At 47.2% G+C, this 24,788-nt stretch overlaps 1 protein-coding gene across 1 annotated transcript in view; it reads right to left on the minus strand.

The window, feature by feature from the left end:
• The window catches only part of LOC138580961 (syntaxin-1B-like), a 476,327-nt gene that overhangs the window by 142,706 nt on the left and 308,833 nt on the right, over positions 1-24,788 (minus strand). Inside the window, exons 4-5 of the mRNA XM_069651920.1 lie at positions 12,439-12,513; positions 8,979-9,052 (exon numbers count right to left, since the gene is read on the minus strand). Coding sequence (XP_069508021.1) covers positions 8,979-9,052; positions 12,439-12,513 — 149 coding nt within the window. The remainder of the gene's footprint in view (positions 1-8,978; positions 9,053-12,438; positions 12,514-24,788) is intronic.

Below are 24,788 nucleotides of genomic sequence, written 5' to 3' on the forward strand. Positions count from 1 at the left end.
TCAGTCCTGGCGCCATAGGCGCCAGGCTCATTATGAAAGTGTTTGGATGCACTTACCTGATGCAGACCATGCTGCAGAACCCCGGCCTCCTTGAGGCCTGAAAGGAACTACTTTACCTGTGGGACTCATTTACCACCCGGGCGTGGTCGAGGAAGGATACATACCTGATTGGAGGAAGGACACATTCTAGGAACTTCTTCCAAGGCTATTTAAACCACACCCGATCAGCCACACGTGCTTCTCGTTGTTCTGCATCTAGCAGCTGGACGCTCACCGTGTCTGCTCCTGCATCTTAACTTCTGCCACACCTGCCAGCATCCTGAATCACCTGCAAAGGAAGGGAACAAGAGAACAGAAGAAGGAAAAGGCCTCACCTGCTAAATCTGCATCCCAGAGACATTTCGCCGACAATCCTGAAAAGGAAGACATTTATTTTTAAAAGCACATCGCATCGATCACTGCGGCGCCGCATTCTACTCACCTTTACAGGGCGCCTCCATGTTCAGCAGCGACCATCTGGATTCGCAGTCGCGCCCCGCGCCTAGGGAGAAAAAGACAAGAACAAGGTGAGAGAAAGAAGGGAAAAGGGAAGCTAAAACTCCATGTCAAGACTTACCTGTTGGTTCATTCCCTTTTCATTTCGGGTCCGCGCCGCATCCAGGCATTTTCGGACCCCGGCCCCTAAGGGGAAAAAGACATCAGCGTTAATGAGTGAATGAAAAGACATTACCAAAACACTCATTAAAGACTTACCTGATTTCCACAAGGATTTCACCGCTCACCTTGGGTCGGTGCCTGTTCCCCAGCATTCCGTACCCCGGCCCCTATGGGGAAAAAGACACTAGCATTAGAACATTAATGCATGGACACAAGGGGAACCACTTATAGAAAACTTACCTGGAAGCCAAGCAAGTTTGGTTCTCACCCATCCGAAAATCCAGTGACGTAACTGGATACCAACGCGCCCCTGCATCAGAAGCAGGATGGAGAGCTCTTCCTTCCAGACTCTAAGGTGAGACGCTACGGGGAAGCACAGAAGGGTTTTGTGGAGGGTGAGAGGGGTAAGTAGGAGGCCGATTGCATTACCCCGCAGGCAGTTAACCCCATATTCTCACCTACAGAAGGATACTTCTGCGAGTCAGACAAGCCAGATCTGGGGCCCGGTCCAGTCCGTCTTCCGAACCCTGCGCATCACCTTAGACGAGGTCACAGCAGCGTGAACCAGGCCAGCGCCCCGTGGGAGTCAGGTGAGCGTTACACTCTATTTCCCCGACCACCACAGGTACTTTTACGCTGACCCCTTTGACTGGCGGCTCCTCTTTTTCTACCAAAGGAGGAGTAGTAACGAAAAGAACCTCCACTGCTGTCTCCTAGGATGAAAAGGTGGAGGTTGACGCACAGCTACGCTTAAAGATTATGCTGCAGCTTTCGAGGTCTGCAACCTCTCAAGGCTCTCGTCAGCCTTGCTGCCAAACAAATGCGCGCCATCAAAGGGCATGTTCAAAAGACGGGCTTGCACATCTGGGGCAAAACCTGACTTCCGCAACCACGCAAATCTGCGTATAACGGTGCTCGCAGCCATGGACCGGCTAACACTGTCGGGCATGTCCAAACCCGACTGAAGGGATTCACACATGGCATCCTTGCCATCTTGCACGAGAGCAAGGAACCCATCCCTTTCTTCCCCCTCGGGAATATGCTCAGCCGCTAGAGAAACACAATTAAACAGAGTGTGTGAAAATCTCGTTAAGGCTCAAGTCGAGTTGGCCGATTTCAGCGCCATACTCCCCGCAGAAAACACCTTGCATGCCCAATCGTCAAAGCGTTTGTTGTCCCTATCCGAAGGGATGGTAGGGTATGCCTCCTACCCTGAGGTGGCTGTAGCCGCCTGAACCACCAAACTCTCGGGAGTGGGCTGAGATGAAAGGTAGCTGGAGTTGCTACCAGAAGGGCGGTATTTTTTGGTAAACGATTTCTTCACAGCCGGAAGAGATTCCGGTGACTGCCAAGCAGCCGCCACCCTTTTCTGCAAAGTCAGATGAAAAGGTAACACCGGGTCAGAGGACGGACCTTGATCCAAGATGTCCGTGAGATCATCCTGTACAAAAGCTTCAGGAGCACTGGACCAGCCAGATACTCCATAACCCTAGCCATGAGCCTCCTGTAGGACGACTCAGCATGAGCCCCAGGCTCAAGCCTGCCAAATTCCACTTCCGGAGAAGTGTCCACACTACTGGCATCATGAAGAGTTTGCCTCAACTCTTCCAACTGACTGTTTACAGAAAAGACAGGAGCCGCATCAGGCTCAACAGGGTCCATATCGAAGTCTGACCTCTCCTCCTCCTCATAGATGTCATCCAGAGGGAGGTAAAAGCCTTGCCTCAGGACAGAAGAGGGTCTGGAGTTCACCACAGGCCTCACAGACTTAGAACTAGCCTTCTTTGGAGGATCCACAGTATCAGGGATCTCCACTGGAAAATTTGGGCCAAAAAGCCCTGATGGCGTCAAGGGCGCTGAAGGCTTCGACGTCAAGAGCGCTGACGGCTTCGGCGTCGACGTCGATAACGGTGCTGATGGTGCCGAGGGCAGGTACAAAGGCAAAGCTTCAACGTCTTTATCCGACGGACACAGCGTTGACGAAGTTGACGCCAGCCTCGAGCCCTTACCAGGTTTCTGTGGTCTCGCTTTTAGACGAGGACCGAGACCTGGAAGCATATCTCTTGCCACTATCCTGAACCTTGTCCGAACGGGACCTCGAAGGTTCCCGCTAGAGAGTTGCGTCGAGGACCTGAGCCCGAAGGCGTGCAAGCCACAGTACGAGACTGTTCCTTGTCGGCTTCATCCGAAGGCGCGGACGGAACTGTGCCTGCAATTGAAAAATTGCTAACATCTGCTCTCTAAAGGCAGCCCATTCCTCTGGAGTCGAGGACTTTGTTGGACAAGCCACTTTCCTCGCAGTTCCATCCTCCGAGGAGGACAGGGAAGGCGGCTGGTGACATCGCTTCCTAGAAGGCCGAGACGAGGAGGACGCATGGCGGGAACCACTCCGGGACCGAGATCCCTGGCACTCCTCCTGACGCGGAGAATCGCCCCTCGAGTCGTCGGTGAACATCCCCTTGGACTTAGATTTACGGGACTTACTGGGTTCAGAACCCCTACCTACCTGAAGCTTTCCCTGTGCTCCCGCAAGGCCTGAGCAGTCAGTGACTGGCATTTGGAACAGTCGTCAGTGTCGTGACTCTCGCCCAAGCACCACAAACAAATGCGATGCGGGTCGGTAATCGACATTTTCGACTTGCAGCCTTGCAAGTCTTGAAGCCAGACCGCGGAGTCGGAGGGGCTGAAGAAGAAGACATATTCACGAGGAATATACGAGGCACGCCGAATCTCCGAAGCAAACACGTTTGTGGAAAAAACAGAACTGAGGCTACAGGCGCTGTGCGTCCTATTTATAACATCCGGTGACGTCGCCCTCGATGGAGGCCTCCGTCCCGACGCAATCGACGCAGGACACCCTCTGCCGAAAAAGTTGCCGAAGTACACAGCTGTGGACATTACATGTCAAAGATGTGGAATACGTTAGAGGACACAATCCATTCGAAATGTGGCATACTAAATCTGTCACTTTGGAAGAAGTTCATCACTATCAAATGTGGTTTCCTGCCTCTATTCTTATTTTGATTTGGCTCCTTGCCAGTTCCTGTCTCTTTAAAAACCTGCTAAAGCACATTACGTGCCTGTTCCACAAATCCCTGAATAGTATCCTCTACAAACCAATGAGCTATGGGGGCTTTGGAATGGCACATCTCGCAGCCTGATATGTTGGCTTTACTTTATGAGCTTCCCACCATTGGTTTTGGGATGCCACGGCCAGGATACCGACATGGCTCTCTCTTGAACAGGCATTAGATGATACTATCTAAGCTCATTGCTTTCCAGAAATAGGCTTGGTGCCTGGAAAAGGCTGCCCATAAATGGTGACCCATACATTTGAGGCATGGTGTACTTGCCTGAGCATAACTGGCACCATCCCTTTACTCTGCTTGGATGTCAATTTCTGATGGAATGGTTGCAAGCTCTTGTGGCAAGTATAATTGTTGGATGGTGTCTTGAAATGCTGCCCTGTTTAATCTGAGAGATTCCCAGAACCCCCCCCCTTTGTTTTGCATAAATTAACTTTGGGTTTCACCCTAAATTAACAGAGCGATCCAGGCGTGGACCCCTTGCTCACTGTTCTTATAGAGGCAACAGTTTCACCTCACTGATGATGCCCAACAAGGCTGAAACACGTGTGTGGGGTTAGTGATGGTACTCTTGTTCAGAGGAGAATTGCCTAGCATTTGGGCGCTGGACTGCCCCTGGGCAGGACAAAGGCTGATATGCGGGGAAATGTCTTCTCTGTGAAAGGGACAGTGAGCTAAAGACTTGGTAGAGTCTCTCCCAGGGGTTATTCACCCAAGAACATGTCATTGGGCTGTGTTCGTGCTGGTAGAGAGATTCCCAGACCCCCCCCCTTTGTTTTGGATAAATTAACTTTGGGTTTCACCCTAAGTTAACAGGGCGATCCAGACGCGGACCCCTTGCTCACTGTTCTTAGAGAGGCAACAGTTTCACCTCACTGATGATGCCCAACAAGGCTGAAACACGTGTATGGGGTTAGTGATGGTATTCTTGTTCAGAGGAGAATTGCCTAGCATTTGGGCGCTGGACTGCCCCTGGGCAGGACAAAGGCTGATATGCGGGGAAATGTCTTCTCTGTGAAAGGGACAGTGAGCTAAAGACTTGGTAGAGTCTCTCCCAGGGGTTATTCACCCAAGAACATGTCATTGGGCTGTGTTCGTGCTGGTAGAGAGATTCCCAGACCCCCCCCTTTGTTTTGGATAAATTAACTTTGGGTTTCACCCTAAGTTAACAGGGCGATCCAGACGCGGACCCCTTGCTCACTGTTCTTAGAGAGGCAACAGTTTCACCTCACTGATGATGCCCAACAAGGCTGAAACACGTGTATGGGGTTAGTGATGGTACTCTTGTTCAGAGGAGAAGTGCCTAGCATTTTGACGCTGGACTGCCCCTGGGCAGGACAAAGGCTGATATGCGGGGAAATTTCTTCTCTGTGAAAGGGACAGTGAGCTAAAGACTTGGTAGAGTCTCTCCCAGGGGTTATTCACCCAAGAACAGGTCATTGGGCTGTGTTCGTGCTGGTAGAGAGATTCCCAGACCCCCCCCCTTTGTTTTGGATAAATTAACTTTGGTTTTCACCCTAAGTTAACAGGGCGATCCAGACGTGGACCCCTTGCTCACTGTTCTTAGAGAGGCAACAGTTTCACCTCACTGATGATGCCCAACAAGGCTGAAACACGTGTATGGGGTTAGTGATGGTACTCTTGTTCAGAGGAGAATTGCCTAGCATTTCGGCGCTGGACTGCCCCTGGGCAGGACAAAGGCTGATATGCGGGGAAAATTTCTTCTCTGTGAAAGGGACAGTGAGCTAAAGACTTGGTAGAGTCTCTCCCAGGGGTTATTCACCCAAGAACAGGTCATTGGGCTGTGTTCGTGCTGGTAGAGAGATTCCCAGACCCCCCCTTTGTTTTGGATAAATTAACTTTGGGTTTCACCCTAAGTTAACAGGGCGATCCAGACGTGGACCCCTTGCTCACTGTTCTTAGAGAGGCAACAGTTTCACCTCACTGATGATGCCCAACAAGGCTGAAACACGTGTATGGGGTTAGTGATGGTACTCTTGTTCAGAGGAGAATTGCCTAGCATTTCGGCGCTGGACTGCCCGTGGGCAGGACAAAGGCTGATATGCAGGGACATTTCTTCTCTGTGAAAGGGACAGTGAGCTAAAGACTTGGTAAAGTCTCTCCCAGGAGTTATTCACCCAAGAACAGGTCATTGGGCTGTGTTCGTGCTGGTAGAGAGATTCCCAGACCCCCCCTTGTTCTGTTTAATCTGGTGGCAACATGCTTCACTTTGAATTCTAAAATAAATAAAACCTAAGTTGACTAAGCGGAAATGTCGCCATTATGGCACCCTGATGGAAATCATCTTCAGAAAAGCTCATCTAGTGACTCGTAAGGTGGGTGCAGAAGCTGTTAAGCATGTGGGTCTATGTGCCGGCTATACACAGGGACAACCTTTTCAGGGTTGCCATTCAGCCCTGAAGCGGTCTCTTGCAATCTTTGATGGCGTGAGGAATGTAACTGTAAAATTAGTGGAGCAGCCTTGCTGAAGATAGGTCACAACTTCCTTACCTCATAACTTGATGTCCACCTGAATCAGCAAGAGCAGAGGAATGTCTTTTGAAACTATTGAACGTGAATTAGAATGGTGAAACTGGACCTAACATTGTCCTACATCCGGTGGGGGTTGTGTATTATTCTTGGGTCATTGACACACTTATTAGGATTGAATGTTCCAGGATTGAGTCCTTTTTGGGGAGGTATTAGACTGCGCATATATGGCCCCAGATGTTCACACTCAGTGCTTCCCGCAAGTGACACTCCTACATTACTTTGACTCCAAATGCCATCTTAACGCACCCCAACAATTGTGATTTTTGGGCACTCCTATAGTATGCAAAACGTTCATTCTGCCTGTACAACAGCAGAGGCAGAGACTTGTGGTAGATGATTGGATACTTGAGGATCAGCTGCTCGTGGTGCGAGAAAAAATACCAGGGGAATATGGTGTCATCTCACTACCTCATAAGACTATCTATGTTGACATCCTGGACATCTTTGATTGTGTGACACTGCCTTTCAGACCTGGGACTGGTGCAGATTGCCTTGCCTGTCCTGGCACTACCATTTTCCCCCACTGCACGGGCTGCTCCCTCTCCGAACACTGGCTACCCACCTCATTGGTTAGTGACTTTCCTACTGGGTTGATATTAAAATGTTCTTTGTATGTCTTGATCATTATGCCAAGGCACAATGTTACTGCCACTTAATATCCTGACTTTGAGCCCAATTTTGTTAGTTTTTCTATTACTTATATTGTGTAGCCACTACTCATCCTTTAACATGCCATGCTGTAGCTTTTGTTTGCTGCTATAAAATATGTTTACTAAAAAATGTAAAGTCCCTATGGTTGGATCAGCTTCAAACTCCTCTATCTGGGTGCCCCAGTAAATAACATTGGGAATATCTAATACCTCTGACTCATTCAGGACTCCTTTGCTAGAGAACACATGTGGTCTGCTCTTTAGCCTGCACTGGTTTGACATTCCAAGCCATATCATGATATATTATGACCAACGGTCTTATCTGGGGTGTGTCACTTGATGCTGTATTGGCATCAGCTGCAGCACTTTGCTGCCTATCCTGTGCCACACTTCCGAGCTGAGGCTATAGAGCTAGCATTCTACTTCTCTTATCACTTTCTTGCTCCTATTCACACTTGATGGATCCTGCTTCCTCCTTGTGATGGAATGAGAACCTACTTCTCAAAGCTGTCATCAGTTTTTTCCCGGCGAAGTCTCTAATGTCCATGTGAGCTTCTACTAGCCTTGCAAATTCACTGGGACTAATAAAGACTGATGAGCGCATAGAATTTTAGCAAACAACTATCTTGCACCTGAAATCCCAATACTAAGTGGAGAGCTGATGGTGACCAGTAGAGGGACGCTTTTAACTTCATCCATTTTTAGGAGCTCTTCGAAAAGGACAGTAGGCAACAGACTATGGGGAACCAGCTTACTTAACAGTGCGAGGAGACAGACAGAGCAGCAACAAAACGGCAGAAAAAATACAAACATACTATTAAAAACAAATATTTCAAGCACAAGTCAAGAGAATAAAGCATACAGAATAAATCAGAAAGAAAAAAAGCAGACACCATAATTAAAGTTACACAGAGAAATATCACTTAAAAGAAAATAGGAAATGGCTGATGAGAAAGAAGGAATGCAAGAAAAGGAATAATAACAAAAAATAGACAAAATAACAAAACATGACACATTGAAAGCAATATGTGGAATACAGGAAGCAAAACAAGCAAAACGGAGGGAAAGACACAATACACAAAAAAGAAGAAGCAAAAACCACGAGTCAGACAGACAAAGAATCGATGAGAGAGACAGGAAATATTACAAAAGTAGAGAGAGTATAAGCAAGGATGAGGAAAAAGACTAGATAACACAAATATGTAGAATAATTAAGCAAACAAGAAAAGGAATGAGAAATGTGTCAGAATTACAGTGAGGAAATAACATAAAAGAGAAAAGATAGAGGGAAGAATGAGCAAAAGAGAACACATTGCAAAAGACATGCAAGCAAGCAAAACGTTGACAAACAGACCACAAGTAGCAATGAGTACGAAGGCAGGAAAGAGGAAACATTTAAAAAAAGACTAAAAAATAAGCAAGAGAGAATAAGCACATTTAACATGCATACGTGTAAAAGAACCAGCAAACAAAAAAGAAGGGAGAGACAAAGGGCTACAAAAAGAAGGATATGTGAAAAGAAACAAAATAATGAGTACAAAGATAGAAAAAGATTATACAAAAAGCAAACCCAAATAAATCAAAGAAAAAAAGGGCAGAAAACCCAAAATACAGCAAAACAAATAATAATCAGGAAATAATCAGATCAAAGAAAGATAGTGTAAAATGGAAGGCAGGGAACATGCAAATGAGGGTTAAAGGGAAAGAAAGAATAAATACAATAAGAAACGCCAAAGGGGAAGAACAGAAGGAAAACAAAAAAAAAGAGTTGGGAAGTTGATGAAATCTAAAAGATAAAGAAAACGCACAATACACAAAGGACTGAGCTCCACAATAGAAAATAAAATTTGGAATACAAGAGATGGAGTAAAAAGAAACCATGGAAAGGTGTAGAAGATTAGAAACATGCCGATTGTGTTCAAAAGAGAGGCAGAGAAAACTATAAAATGATGTGGCGGAAAATAGGGGTTCAAGAGTGCTGAGGATGGGGCTGTGGGACCCTGTGAGTGTGGGAGTCAGGCAGGGGTGTTACCTGTGTTTTTCGGATCCGGAGATGAGCCGAGGAGCGGTTAGATTCTTCCTCTTGTTCGATGCTTTGCTCGATGGCTGATGAGAGCAGATAAAAAGCAAACCGTGTTAAAGACAAAGGAATACACAACTGAACATGGGCGGCTGGGGGATTTTGAATACACCATAACCACTTATTCTACAGGAAGTTGCTCCCATTAGGAATTATTTACACAATTATTGTATGGTCGTGGTTTCCATGGAAGTGTTAATTGATGCAATCAGTGATCTTGTAACAATATTCTTCTGCTGATGAATAGCAAGTGCTTTTTTATTAATGATGAATATCAAAATTCAATCATACCTATTTGTGCTAGTGTTACAATATTACATTCAAAAACATTACAAACATAGATGTAGTTAGAAGGTGCACAGCAGCAGTCGAAGAGCAACATTATCAGCAGAATATTAGTGCAAGATGACTGATTGCCTTGATTAACACATTCATGTGAACATTAACTATTATGAAATAATTGTGTAAATGATTCCCAATGGTAACCGTTTGCTGTATGATTACTCCCCAGTTCCCATGTGAGAAGAGGCCCCTCCTTCTCTAATATGCAAATCATAACCACTGGCATTGCTCTGGGCAACCCTCCAGACTATCATGTTTCAGCCTGCCTCACCACTGCCGGTGGAGAAAGTTTGTGCGCAAATGGAAACTGCAAGGTCTGATCCCTTCTGCAGGAGACCACAGGCAACCCAAGACATCCTTCATCCTCATGCCTGCACTCTACCAATCACAGTATCCTTCCCTAGACCATGTCCTGGCTCCAATGTCACTCCCTGAAGTATATTTCATGTTCATTTGTTTCATCCAAGTGAATTACTTCGTGGTTATTCACTTTGATGCATTTACTTTGCGGGGAAGACATTTATTTTACAGAACGCACTGATACTTTTTTTGTCACCCGGCGCCATGGAGTGAGTGCATTTCTCTTAGGTTGACTGTTAAATAAGGAACTCGACCTGCATGCCTATTGGAATTTGTGAGACCAGCTAAAACTATAATTTCAGTCCTTAATTAGATCCACATGGGTTAGAGACATCAATGCCTCTGGATCTACAGCTTTTGTGGCTACAATACACATTTCTTCTTTTGGCACTTCTTCTGATGAAGTTTGCATGAATACAAAACGACAACAAAAAACTGGTCATAGAAACGAATGAACAACATAAAAAGTAACGAACATCACCTCCTGCAGAGGAATTAACTTATATATAACTACAATTCATGCGTTCTTCTGGGGTACAGTTCCTTCTGTACTCGAATGCTTTACTAATCTGCGTTCGATAGCAATATAACAATATACCCGTGCCCTCCCTCTGACCTCCCTACTGCTCCATCCCTATCCCATCTAATGGTTCTAACTTTGGATGTCTGGTTCAATTACTACATGTTTTACAGAAAACTGGTCTAGGGTAGCGGGTCTAGATCTACTTCTGGGTGCCAGGAAAGGACATTTAGAACAGAAAGCCAACGGGGCTATGATAAGTGCATGTGGTCCGAGGAGAGATATTTCACCACATTGTCCCATTTAGACAGCAATTTGGGGTTGCTCGATAACCAACAATATGTTACCTGATCTATCGGCAGCTGTTTCCATATCTTCTAAAGCCAAAGTAAATATGATGGTGGATCCAGTATCTTCCACAATGAGGATATCACTTGCCGGGCTGTAAGAGTCAACAGTGCCTGTATCCAGCACTACCAAGGCAACCACCCTGTTTCTGCCCCTACTCATAAGGCCAACGCCATGGACGCTGGGTTTTTGGAACGGGACTGCCCACGAGACTCTTCATTGAGTTTGCTACTTCTTTCCAGTCTAGTAGCCTCCGACGTTACAGCAGGACCACCAAACATGTCGTGGATCTCCCCTCAGACCACAATTCCTCCAGCATAAGTTTGCCACCCGAAGAAACATTGCATAACATATATTTGGAGTCAGATGCTATCCACATATAACCTTTAACCATGCTTCTCTGTGAGTGACTGACTTACACAGAAACATGATTACTTACTTTGCACGTCTTTCCAGCCCCTTCACATTTATCGTCAGATCGGTTCATATCCAATGATTTATTTCACCTTTTTGTAGTGCTCCATGTCATGGGACACCACCTTTTGAACCATTATTTCTTAGAATGAGGTTATTAAATTGGCGGCTCCTTAATGAGTGAATGGCAGTTTCTCAAAGGAAGTAAGCTTATGCCATGCCACCTCCTTATTTGATGGATGAAGGACCAGTGCCATAATTGAATATATTGGAGCCTGTCCATATTCTTTAAATCAAATTCCATTTTCCATTGCTAGAATAACTTTATCTGACCCTTGTGAAAGGTTCTTCAACCTTCTGCGTCCCCTATTCCCCCGTTTCTCAAACTACTTCCCCTGCTTTGCAGGCGTGAATACTATATAGAATGAATGTGTTTAACCATGTCCACCCGCGTGTCTCCGCACCAGTGAATTGTTATTGATAGCTAGTTCGGTGGACATCTTAACCAGCCTGGCTGTCCACTATTTGAGGTCAGTTTGTAGGCTCGGATGCATTACAGGGATCGCATTTTCTGGCTGCTCTTTAACTCCAGCTTGCAGTCTTGAAGATCCTAATTAGCCTGACACAAACAGCAGTCAGGAGCTACTTTTGACTCCCCAGGCCAGCTGGCGCCATATACCTCAAACCTTTGTGACATTATCGCACTGTGTTAAGGAATGTATTTAAAGGAGCATTACAGCACACCAACAAGACATTTAAGGCATGAGGAGTTCAATATAATCAGGGATTGAAATTGAGATTGGGTAAATAGGAGCGAAAAGCAGCTCCTGGGTATCCGGCATTAACCAGTGACCAGGAGCAACCACTGGGGAACAAGGAGGTAGTACATAATGCTTTGTAAATCTAACTCGGGCATAAAATGCAAACTAATAATGTTGTCCACTTTTTATGCCCCCTTATGCGTTGAATGACATATAGATGCATCCTCATGTTTATTTATAGATTGTCTCAAACATATAGCGTTAAATTCACATCGGTGTGTTTGTTTGGCATCGGTTGGGCTGGGGAGTCAAAAGTAGCTACTGGTAGCTGTTGAGGTTAAGCTAACCAGGCCCTGCTGAGCTAGAAGCAGCAGCTAAATAACTCAGATCTCCCCTTCATTTCAGACCCTGTATGATGGACAACAGTTTGCAGTTGGCATCTCAGGTGGAGGTTATATTTCCAGCATGCTATGCACTATCTTCTCTTTCCCAAGGGGAAGCTCCTGTTTTCTGGCTGATCCCTGTTACCCAGTGGCCCTTCTAGCAACTTCTCAGGAGATCTTTTTTTCAATCCCTGTTACATGTTCAGTTATTACGTGCTTGTATAATGGTTTTTGTGGCCGGACGCCATCATTCGCGATTCATGCAGGGCGGCGTCTCTATTTACCTTTCAACTTGGACCTCACTTTGTTGGCCGTTTTTTTAATGTCGGCTGTCAGGTCCTCCAGTTCTTGCTTGGTCTCTGATAGGAGAAGGAGAGACATACAAAGACATTACACGGAGCAAGAGGCGTGGGTGAATGCTTGTCATGTGCGGTGTGGAATTAGGATAAAGGTGGGCGACGAGGGAGTGAGGAAGAAAGAGAGTGAGAAAGAGACAGAGTAGGACTAATAGAGGAGTTAAGGAGGAGCCGATGCAGTGGCAAGGGATGTGAGGTGGATCAAGAGAGAGGAGCAGATTAAGAGCGAGAGAATGAAATGAACGTAGGGCCACAAGAGTGAAATAGTCTATCAGAATTAGGGGGAGATTAAAAATAAGATTAAGGAATGGAGGGTAAAAGATCGGTAAAATGCAAGAGAGAATGAAGATGAAGGATGTGTGGAGTGTGAGAAATGAATATCAGAATTAGAAAAAGCGGACTGAAGCAAAAGGGTGAGAAAGCAAGTGAAAAGGTGTTGTGAGAAGGACACCTAAAAAAACATTACGAGTAAGTGAAAAAAGGAGCGCATGAGAAGGTACCCTTGGAGATCCTCAGGGAAGAATTGCACTTTATAAATGTTTCCAATCAATTGGGGTGTAGAGACAAAGAAAATGACAAGTAGAGTACGCAAGAGGAAGCTATGGAAGCTAATGGGACCCTTTACATTGGTACATTTGAAAACATGTTTCTATTCAATGTTTGAACACGTCGTCATATACACATAGGTTGAGTTGCATTGCCTTCATGTTTGTCGGATGCCATCTCTGCTGGAAGGTGGTGGCACCAGAGAGTGGTGGAACAGCAGCATTTTAGTTTATAAAAAGAGAGGTTACCGATTGGAGTGTGTGGACAGACCTTCTGCCTGATCCGCCTTCGCATCTACCTGGCTTCCTCCACCAGTACTTTTCTCTGGAGGACTAGAGGTGCTGATGAGCAGCTGCACAGCGCTTTTCCTGCACGTTTGCATTTGGTTTTCATTTTTTTCTATTTTATTTAAGCCTTGCGGCTCATGGCTTAGACCAGAGGTCTTAAAACTATGGGGCGCGCGATCTTTGGCGGGGGGGGGGGGGGGGTGCCAGAGCCCAGCATGAAATGTAAAAATAAAAAAGAATTCTTAAAAACTGGTTTTTTTTTTTTTTAGATTGGAGGAAATGGGGAGGGGCAGCTCACATGGTCAGACTGGGCCATAAAACGGTCTTAGGCACCAATGAAAAAATGGCCAGCAGTTGCAAATGGATATTCAGTGTTTAGTCATAGACTGTTTGAATAGTACCCAAGGGGTTGTTTTTTGTTCAAATGTAAACAAATGGTGATATTTAAAGAATATTTATTCAGCAACAATGGTCAAAACTACTAGCTGCATAGTGAAGTAACTCCTCAAACTGGCCCACATTGGCCAAAAAAGTGGCCCATTTTTACTGGCTTACACTAGCATTTTGCATTTTTGGTACGGTCATTGCCCTATTTCCCTATAGGCCAGTCCAAGCCTGCCGGCTCATCCATAATGGGTGGGGGGCGTCCACCGCCTGGCCACCTCACCCATTATGGAGGAGCCGAGGAGCCAGCCCAGTGAAACACTGAGCACTCCCTCAGCTGCTTTTTCCAGCTGAGGGAGTGCTCCTGGGCTGGCTGAACTGTCAAAGGGAAACTCTGTTTGCTTTTGACAGTTCATTTCCCCAGCCGCACATGATCACTGAGCCATGCAACGCTGGGGGTGTTTTGCTTCGCCAGCCTTGCATAGCTCATTGGAAATGCCGGCTGGGGCACTGCATGTATGTATGTGCGAGGGGGTGCTCCTGCGCCTCCTCGCACATACGGGCAGAGCAACCTGGAGCGGGGCATTTTAGCAACCACGCAAGGTATGTTTATGGCAATTTATTTTTCATTTAAATGTGTATGGATGTGTGTATGCTTGTGTTATGGGACTGTGGTGGGAGCATGATGGGCGGCAGCACTGGGATAGTGGTGGGAGTAGGGTGGGTAGAGCCCAGGGTCTGTACTGGGAGTAGGGTGCGGTGACGGCACACAAAAGTTCATAGCGATTTCTACATACTGTCCATCTGGCAATTTTGGGGGGGCCCGTCCTGCCCAAACTTTGCTCAGGGGGGGCCCAGGCCAAAAAAGTTTGAAGACCACTGGCTTTGACACTACGGGCTAGATTCTAAAAACATTTTGGCCACAGGTGATGGATGTGCTTTGCTGCCCATCCCTTTGCGCCAAACAAATTGGTACCCAAATGCCATCTGAATGTGTGCATCACAGATGTGCACATTCAGATGTCTTTTCTCAACTCTATGCACATTTGTGCAAGCAGAGGGGTGTTTTGTGCATTTCAATGTGCATCCCAAGTTCAGAAACGCGATGCACTTTGAAATCTGCAGAAAGTGAACACATTCCCCTGCGCCTAATTGGAATGAATGCATTCAAGGATCATATATGACACTAACAAGTATTTCTTTTTAAGTGCATTTTTGTCCCTCAAATAGGGACAGACCGGCTTCTTTTTGACATTTCAAAATGACAGGTCCTTTTACACAGAGAAATCTGCTCCCAGCACCCCCGTGGGTGCTGGGAGCCTGCCACACATTAGCACTTGGATCAGGTTTTCAAGTTGGCTGGCCAGCGCATCTTTTGTGCCTCACCCCCTCCCCTCGAAATGCACGACTCACCTTTAAGAATAACGTGAGCTGCACATTTCTCCAACAAGCACACATAAAAACGGTACATCTTCTGTGATGTATTTGCATTTGTGCTTGTTTTTGAGTATCTAGCCCACTGTTTAGTGTGATAGGGCTTTTGCACAGTCAGACTCCCACACCTTATATCTTCATTTTTTTGCTCAAAACGTATTTTCTGTGATGCACTATCCTTCTAATGGACTCCTTCCTTCTACTGATTCCTCATTTATGGATATCCCTATCCCAGTGCAGCTGATCTCCGGAAACGTTTACGCCACCATGCACGGCTCCACGTCGTCGCCTACCGCCTCTACCTGCCCCATACCGGATATGATGTTGGGTCCCATATATAAAGCAACGCCATGGCACTTTACCTCAGTTCCTTTCTCGGTGAACTCTGTTCGCCGATCGGAAAACCCTAATCAAGCTTTTCTTACTTTTGAAGTATGCCATGCCTGCTCCATCCAAGGCCTCGGGCTTCAAGCTGTGCCCGGACTGCACCCGTCAAATGCCAGTCTCTGATCCGCACTGGATTTGTTTGCATTGGTGGACAAGAACCATGAAACCCAAGATTGCGGGTCATACCAGTCCATGCACCCTAAGACCCTCTGGGAGAGGGAGGCGAAGATCTTTACCTCCGCCCCACAAGAAGAGGGTTAAGCTATGTGGTCTGGGTCGAGGAGCAGGGGGCTCCGCGCAAGGATAAGCATAAGAAGAAGCCTTGGAAGATGTCCCGCTCCCTGAGCGTGTCCTCGCACGACATGTGTCTTCTTCATCTTTGAAAATGAAGAGCCACCGCTCTAAGAGGTCCCATGAATGTCCAGCACAGGTGCCTTTTCCTACTGAGTCCTCCGTGTCAGAGGAATGGGAGAGCTTCTGCAAAAAGATGTTGGACATCTTTGACAAGGCGCTGGTGCACCTTTTGCGCTCTCAGCTCTGGCGACGGAGTTGCAGGGTCCCACCGCATTTGTTGCAATAGGCAGGGTACGCTCTGGCGACCACTCCCGCATGCCTAAGGGCCCGGCACTGGACCAGACAGAGATGGAAGTCTCTCGCCACTGACAGGCCCCAACTTCGGGAGCGGCAGCCTTGGTGGCCAAAGTGGCTGAGTACGTCCCGGAGGGAGAGATGAGGGGTGGTTTCGAGGCCTCTGACGGCAAAGAGGCGGCACATCAGATATTGCAGTCGGGACTGTACACTGCAGACTGTGTGGCAAGGTCCATGACCACTAGCACAGTGGTTAGGCACCACTCGTGGATAAGGACATCAGGCTTTGCAGCAGACCTCCATTCCAGATTGTTGGATATACCGTTTGACAGCCATAATCTGTTTGGAGCTAAGGCTGACAATGCCTTCCAGAAGTTTCAGTTGTCCAAGGTGACTGCTAAGTCTTTTGGGCCAGCAGTGCAACTGCCTTCTGCACAGACATCTCAGGGCAGATGTTTTTGTCCCTTTCACACCTTCGTCACAAGGGGCATTTCAGTCTGACCCGAGATGAGGACAATGCAGATATTTCCATAAGAAGAGGTACCCATCAAGGGGGCGTTGCACTGGCTGCAGCCCCCACCACACCCCAGGGCACCAAAACTCAGTGACAGGCTTTGCCATTCATCAATGGTGGGGGGCTTTCTCTGTTCAGCCCGGAATTGTCAAAGACCACGTCCGACACTTGGACATTACAGGGCATTTGGCAGGGATATTGCCTTCTATTCCTTCAGTGCACCATAGACCTCATGCCGCCCCCTTGTGTCTGGACCCCAACCTCTTGGAGGAGGTCTGTCAGCTCCTGGCAAAAAGCATGATTGTGCTAGTTAAGCGCTCAGAACGAGGGAACAGGTGGAACTCCACCTATATTCTCGTGCCGAAGAAAGACGGTGGATTGCGCCCCATTCTGGATTTGTGACTGAGGAACTTGTTCCTACACAAGGACAGGTTCAAGGTGGTTACCCTAGCCTGAGTTTGCACACCCTCTGTTTGCAGGACTAGATGGTTTCCCTTGACCTTCAGGATGCCTACTTCCATGTGCCAATTCATCTAAGGCACAGGAAGCATCTTAGGTTCGTAGTGGGCCAACGCCATTCCAGTTCAAGGTCCTGCTATTCAGTCTTTCCTCAGCTCCCAGGGTGCTCACCAAGCTGCTGGCAGTGGAAGCGGCTCACCTCATGACGGAGGGCATTCAAGTCTTTCCCTAACTGCACCACTGGTTTATCCAAGCTCACTACCCGGATCTGGTAGCCGAGCAGCTTCTCTGCACATGCACTCTTTTGCACAGCCTGGGCTTTTCCCTGAACTTAAAAAAGTCTCAGGTTTCACCATCCCATTCCCTCCGATTTATCACTGCAGTCTTGGACACTCTCCTGGGCAGGGCCTTCCTGCCCAAGGATTGACTGGCTAACATCTTTCTGATGGTCAATTTCCTCCAATCTCAGGGACAAGTCCCAGCATCAGCCTTACTGCGCCCTCTAGGCCTTATGGCCTCCTGCATTGCATTCTAGTGGTGCTGGAGGGGAGGCTGCATATGAGATCACTTCAGTGGCTTCTCCGTTGCCAATGGTCGCAGTTTCAGGGCCACATGCCGTACCCCTTGCAGGTCTCGGATCAGGTGGCATGTTGGGCTGTGGGAGACAATTTGCTGAAGGGAGCATTGTTTTGTCAAACTTGACCCCAGGTGTCGGTGGTCATGGATGCATCTATGACTGGTTGGGGCACTTACCTGTCCAATCTAATGGTGAGCAGACTGTGGTCTCCAGTGGAGACTCAGGAGCATATCCATTTTCTAGAGCTGAGGACGATCAGATTGGCCCTGGTCGCCTTCCACCTCTCTGTGAAAAGCAATACTGTGCTGATCCTGACAGACTACAAAGTGGCCATGCACTACCTCAACAAATGAGGTGGCGTGAGGTCCTTGCCTCTCTGCAGAAAAGCAATGCGACTGTGGTTCTGGGCTCTGGAGAACAGTACCTCTGACAGCGCTCATCTGGCCGGACAAGAGAATGTCACAGCGGATGCCTTAAGCAGACAGACTTCGCCCTCCAAAGAGTGGGAGATCTGTCAGGAAGTTCTGGAAGATATCTTCTCATGTTGGGGGAACTCCTCAAGTGGATCTCTTCATTTCCAGTGTCAACAGGAAGTGAAAGTTGTTCTGCTCCAGGGAATTTCCTTATCAGGGAGCTCGGGGGAATGTGCTGACGATCGAGTGGCCTTTAAACCTCCTTTATGCATTCCTGTCGATCCCCGTCACTCTGCTGGTTCTCAGGAGATTGCTACTGTCCAGAAACCACAATTATCTTGATCGCCCCAGCCTGGGCCCGGAGAACGTGGAATCTGGAGTTGCTGGACATGCCCATCTGCCCTCCCTCGCACCTTCTGATGCAAGTCGACTTGCTCTCCCATTCATAGGAGCCAGTCCTCCACCCGAACCTCAGTAGCCTGAACCTTCATGCTTGGCTACTGAGAGGCTGAGATACAAGGAGTGGGTCTTGTCGGTCCTTGATGTGCTCCTTTCAGCTTGGATGCCCGCTATGAAATACATGTATGCCTGCAGGTGGCAGAAATATTCAATCTGGTGCCGGGAGAGGGATCTGGATCCTGAACCCTGAAAGAAAGCAGAAAATCCAACAAAGAGGATAGAGGCCCCTGTGTTGAATTTTCTGCTTTCTTTGGCCCGGCAGGCCTGCAGATTGGCACTGTAAAGTGTTAACTTGTTGCTCATTCTTCACAATCCTTACTGTTATGCAGTTTTTGCGGGGTTTGCGTACCCAGTTTCTTCCCTGCCAGTTTGTTCCAGCATGGGATTTGAATTTAGTTTTGATGTTTCTCGTGGGTGTTCCATTTGAGCATCTGCATTCATGTTCTATTAGGCTACTCACCCGTAAAGTGATTTTCCTGGTTGCCATCACTTCGGCGAGATGGGTGAGCTCCAGGCATTGTCTGTTTTACATCCCTATTTGTTTTTTGTCTCCAAAGAGAAGTTGGCATTGAGAGTGAGACCCTCCATTCTGCCAAAGGTGGCGTCTGATTTCAATCTCTTTCTTTTTCTCTGCCTCAACTGTCCAAGGCAGAGGAACAATTCCATTGGCTTGTCCTGTATGGACCCTGAAGTGCTACGTCCCTCGTACTAGAGAGGCTGGGAAGGGTGCTCCTGCTGGGAGGGCTGTTACCAAACAGACCCTGTCCTGGTGTATCATTTTTTGCATCTCAGTGTTCTATGGTCTGGCTGGAAAAGATGCACCTGAGGGTCTCAGAGCTCATACTACCAGAGTGGCATTCAACTCTGCCCTGCAGAGGGGAGTCCCGGTCCTGGACATTTGCCAGGCGGCCACGTGGACTTCTTTGCACATGTTTGCTAAGCATTATTGCTTGGAATCCCTTGCGGGCCAGGATGCCTGGTTTATTAACGCATTCCCCCAGAGTTTTGTGGTTTAGATGGTGTCCTTGCCTGCTCCCTCCTCTAGGTTATGTACTGCTTTGGGAGTATATCATAGATGGGGAATCAGTGGATGGAAGGAGTCCATTAGAAGAAGAAATTACTTACCTTTTGGTAATGTTCTTTCTGATAAACGTTCTTCCCACTGATTCCTCATCGCCTTCCCTAACTTCCCATCTTGCGGGAAGCTAGTACACCATTGGTTCTACGGTCTCTCAGTTTCAGAATGCTAGGGAAAAAGGGTTGAACTGAGCTCACGGGGCAAGCGTCACTATATACACTGGCCCCAACATCATATCCAGCACAGGGCACATAGAATTGTCGGACGGAGCTGATGCAGAGTCATGCTGGGCCACCTGGCAACAGAAATGTTTCCATTGAATAGCTGTGCTGGGATAGGGATATCATAGATGAGGAATCAGTGGGAGAAACGTCCATCAGAAACAACATTACCGAGATATAAGTAATTTGTTCTTCCAATTACTTAGTTGGAGGCATTGTTGGTGAAAAGAGGTGATCAGGAGGATTCCTTCAGAAGAATTCAAGGCAGTAATCACTGCAAAGAGAGTACGTTATCTTTATTTTCCATAGATTGTCTCGGGAGGATAGCTCAGGGGCAACGTGCTCGTCTTGGAAGCAAGACGACACAGAACACCACAGGTTCGATCCCCGGGTCTGCGCTTAGAAACCTCTGGGTGTTAAGTGCGTTATAAATAACCTATCATATCATATCATTGACTTCATAACCTACTCAGCCATGAGGCGTACAATTCAGTTTCTGGCATTCACCCTGTGGGTCAGCATCAATCTAACACTGAAAGTAGTCTTATGAGCTTGCTTAGATGCCCTACTACTGTCCCCTGGCTAACCAGTTTGGTGGACCTTTACGAAAGACACTGCTCTTACTATTTACTCACTGTCCTGCACCTTAACCTCTGAGCTCAAGTGGACAGGGCCAAGCACCATACTCCCCAGGTATTACAGGCCCACCCCTCCTCTTTTTCATGTTGGGGACTTGCCCTAACTGCTCAGCTCACTCCCAGGGTGCTAATGATCACTGTATAGACTGAACTCTGCGGCACTGGTGGAGTCCAAAGAGACTCAACTCCTATCCTCATCGCTCCCATCTATAACACAGGGCTTTGCACATCAGCTCCACATACGACTCACAAGGATAGGGGAACATGGGCAGGCGCCCTATCACATGCTACATGATGGGCTTCCTTTCCATGTGCTATGCAGTGCTCTACAAATTACCAGACTCAAACACCTCCTACGCGAGGCTACACCCCTCTCAGAAAGACCAGAGAAGGCAGTTATCTATCCAGTTCAACCTGACATTATAAAGGAATCTGAAGATCGGACGAAGAGTTATATTTGGGTTCTTACTCACTCAGCTGTGGTGGCAGCAGCACTCTTACTGGTTCATGTTTCTTCTGTCTCCTCTACCTCCATTTTGCTGCCCCCCAGTAAAGGATGGATGAGAAGGCCCAGGATGCTTTAGTGAAAACGATTTGTCTGAATAGCACCTACCACCTGCACTAGGTAAACACGTTTGCAATCTGGGGGGCCTGCATCCTCCATTCATGGAAGGACAGGGCCGAGTTCTTCCAAAGTATTCCCTCTGAGAAAAAAATTACCTCTTTAGTGGGCATTCTCGTTGCCAATCAGGTGGCCCTGGACATGCTCGAATTAGCAGTGAAAAAGATTTGAACACATAAGCCCAGAGCATGTGCATGGATCAGAACATCAGGAGGGGAGCATGGTTAAAGTGCACACAGTTCAATGATGAGGCACAGAACAAGGCCAGAGTCTTGCCATTTGATAGGACCCAGCTCTTTCACACATCTACTGATGATGAGCTGAAAAAAGAGACGGCAAAACCCTTAACTCTAAAGTCGTCTTCCACCATTTCTACATAACAGCCCACTAACCACTTCTTCATCTTCCACCTGGGATTGTGACAGGGGAACAGCATTCAAAGGTTTCTGTGGATTCGAATCATGCTCTCATGACTTCAGGGACAGAAGAGACTCTTCCTCCTCCTTCTTCTTAACACAAGAACAGAATAATCAGAGAATCACGAAGGCTCCTTCACCACCTCAGGGGATTCCTCAGATAAACATATTACGTGGCTTGATTAATCCAAGGAATACACTATGCCGGTAGGCTGCTGGATGTCCCCTTTTTGTGTGGTATGATGCACCATTACACAGGATCATTGGGATGTTGGTGATGCATGGATTGTGTCCTCCCACAGATTCCTCATCTTGGGTATCTATTCTTTTGCTTTGCAGCTCTCTGTAAACTTTTCTTGCGCACTGGGATCGATGGTCATCGAGTCGTCTGTGACAAGCAGTGACGTTGATGCAGTTACAAATAGCACACTCAGGGTCCCGTGACCTCAGTTCCTTTTTTCTGCATGCCAGCACACTACATGAGAACTTCGCCTGACGCAGTTATTTCTTTCAAAAATATTTTCGAATTCTAGTAGATTACTTCAACATGTCTACTTCGAAACCCTCTGGTTTAAAAAATTGCTGTGAATGAAGTGCAAAAATGTCGCTCATTGATCCTCACAGAGTTTGCCTGCGGTGCCTCGGTACTGACCACGTTGTGGCAGATTGCAACTCTTGTCAAGTTATGACACCTAAAGCCTTAAAGGAGAGAGCCTCTAAAGGGGCCTATGGTCGCATGTCTTGAAAGTCCCCAAGTACAACACTTTTGAAGATTTTACCTGATGAAAAAAACTCTACAGACGATAAATTGGGCCAAGAAAGAGAAAACAACAGTCAAAAAACACGGCAAAAGATCTAACTCAAGGAGCGACTTCTGTCATCCTTGGTCCTCCTTTTCGAAGAAGAAGAAAAGAAGGAGGAACATTCATCCTCAGACTCATCCCCAAAGAGACAGGTATGTTTCCTGTTTAAATCCACCTCGGCGGAGAAGTGGGAAATGTTTTGATTCAAAATGATGCAGGTCTTCGAGAAAGCGGGCCTGCCCGTTCTCACTTCCTCCGGGAAGAAGACCATCGAGCCCACTGAGTCTTACAAGGCCGGCATGGACTCTACTCACCAACGACCTTGTGTTTGAAAGATCCAGAGACCAGTGAAATCCTCTATTCTGCCCTGCTGGGCTTTATTATGCTGAACCAAAAATCAGAATTTTAAAAGAAAATCGAACTAATTGGGCGGCGTGTGTTGCACATGCGCCTATTGTGCTGGAGATCTTTTCATAACTTCACTTTAATGCACACATGTTTTGTGTGTGTTATTGAAGGGGTACAACTTTATTAGAAGCCACTTGGCTATTGAAATATGCATGGCAAATCTCCACTCCAAAATTGTTGCCGCATCCAGGTGTAGAAGAGCCACGCCCAAACCGGCAGCTGCCCCGCCGTGATTGGGTAGCTCTTTCTTGGAAGAGCCAATTGGGGGGCGCTGACATGCGGAAGCAGGCCCCTTCAACCAAGGCCCCGTAAGTAAGGGCCATGTCTGTGCTTGTATGCTGCCATTACATCGACTGGAGGCAGTGCAGAAGCCTTGTGCATAGCATCTTCCCCATCTCCACGGCAGAAGATGCAGGATCAGCTTGCCTGACACAATCAAAGGTAAATCCTGCTGGGCTTTATTATGCTGAACCAAATAAATTTAAAAAGAAAATCGAAATAATTGGGTGGCGCGTGCTGCACACGCGCCTATTGTGCTAGACCTCTTTTCATAACTTCACCTTAATGCACACATGTTTTGCGTGTGTTATTGAAGGTGTACAACTGTATTAGAAGCCACTTGGCTATTGAAATATGCATGGTAAATCTCCACTGCAAAATGACAGACGCAACCTCCTGCAAAGGAGCCACCCACAGCCCAGGCAGCTGCCCTTCTGTGATTGGGTAGTTCTTTCCTTGAAGAGCCAATTTGGGGAACCGGCAGGCAGAAGCCGGCCCCTTCAACCAAGGTCCCTTAAGTAAGACCCCTGTCTCTGCCTGTATGCTGCCATTACATCGACTGGAGGCAGTGCAGAAGCCTCGTGCATATCATCATCCCCATCTCCATGGCAGATGCTGCAGGATCAGCCTGTCCACAGCTCCCTGACACGAATGAAGGTAAGCCCTGTTGGGCTTTATTATTCTGAACAAAAAAACTGAATTTAAAAAGAAAATGAAAAATTGGGCGGCTAACCAGGCACACAACCCTTTTGTGCAGGAGATCTTTTCATAACTTCCCCTTGAAGCGCAAATGTTTTGTGTGTTTTATTGACAATGTACAACTGTATTAGAAGCCACTTGGCTATTGAAATATGCATGGCAAATCGCCACTTCAAAATTGTTGATGCATCCTCGTATAGAGGAGCCACCCAAAGCCCAGGGAGTTGCCCCTCTGTGATTGGGTAGCTCTTTCTTGGAAACGCCAATCCGGGGTGCCGGCAGGCGGAAGCCGGTCCATTGAACCAAGGCCCTGTAAGAAAGGCCAATGTCTGTGCCTGTATGCTGCCATTACATCGACTGGAGGCAGTGCAGAAGCCCAGTGCGTAGCATCATCCCCATCTCCACGGCAGATGCTGCAGAAGCAGCGTGTCCACAGCTACCTGAAACGATCGAAGGTAAGCTCTGCTGAGCTTTATTATGCTGAACCAAAAAACTGAATTTAAAAAGAAAATAAAAAAATTGGGTGGCGTGCGCCTTTTGTGCTGGAGATCTTTTCATAACTTCACCCTGATGTGCACATGTTTTGCGTGTGTTATTGAAGGTGTACAGCTGTAGTAGAAGCCACTTGGGTATTGAAATATGCATGGCAAATCTCCACTCCAAAATGGCCGACACATCCTTGTGTAGAGGAGCCATCCACAGCCCAGGCAGCTGCCCCTTTGTGATTGGGTAGCTCTTTCTTTGAAGACTTTATACTGAATACTGGGGTAGCAAGGCAGCACCTATCTATCTTTACCCCCTGACAGGGATGACAAGTGTTATGACGCTCTAGCAAAAAATGTTTTGCCTCTGGCAGTATGCCGCTAAAATCAGTGAATGTTTCATGTACATTGTCTGAATATACACACACTTTATGGTATGTTATAGCTGAGGCAGCTGTGCACATCCCTGAGGGAGAAACGAGGAAAGGTTACCTTAACATATTGGAATATGGGAAGAAGGCCATGAGCCAATCCCTGTATTCAAGACTCGACATGGCCGACTGTGTCGGGACATCTATCGCGGC

This window comes from Ambystoma mexicanum, chromosome 3p, assembly GCF_040938575.1.
Source record: "Ambystoma mexicanum isolate Mex_15411 chromosome 3p, UKY_AmexF1_1, whole genome shotgun sequence".
Classification (NCBI taxonomy): domain Eukaryota; kingdom Metazoa; phylum Chordata; class Amphibia; order Caudata; family Ambystomatidae; genus Ambystoma; species Ambystoma mexicanum.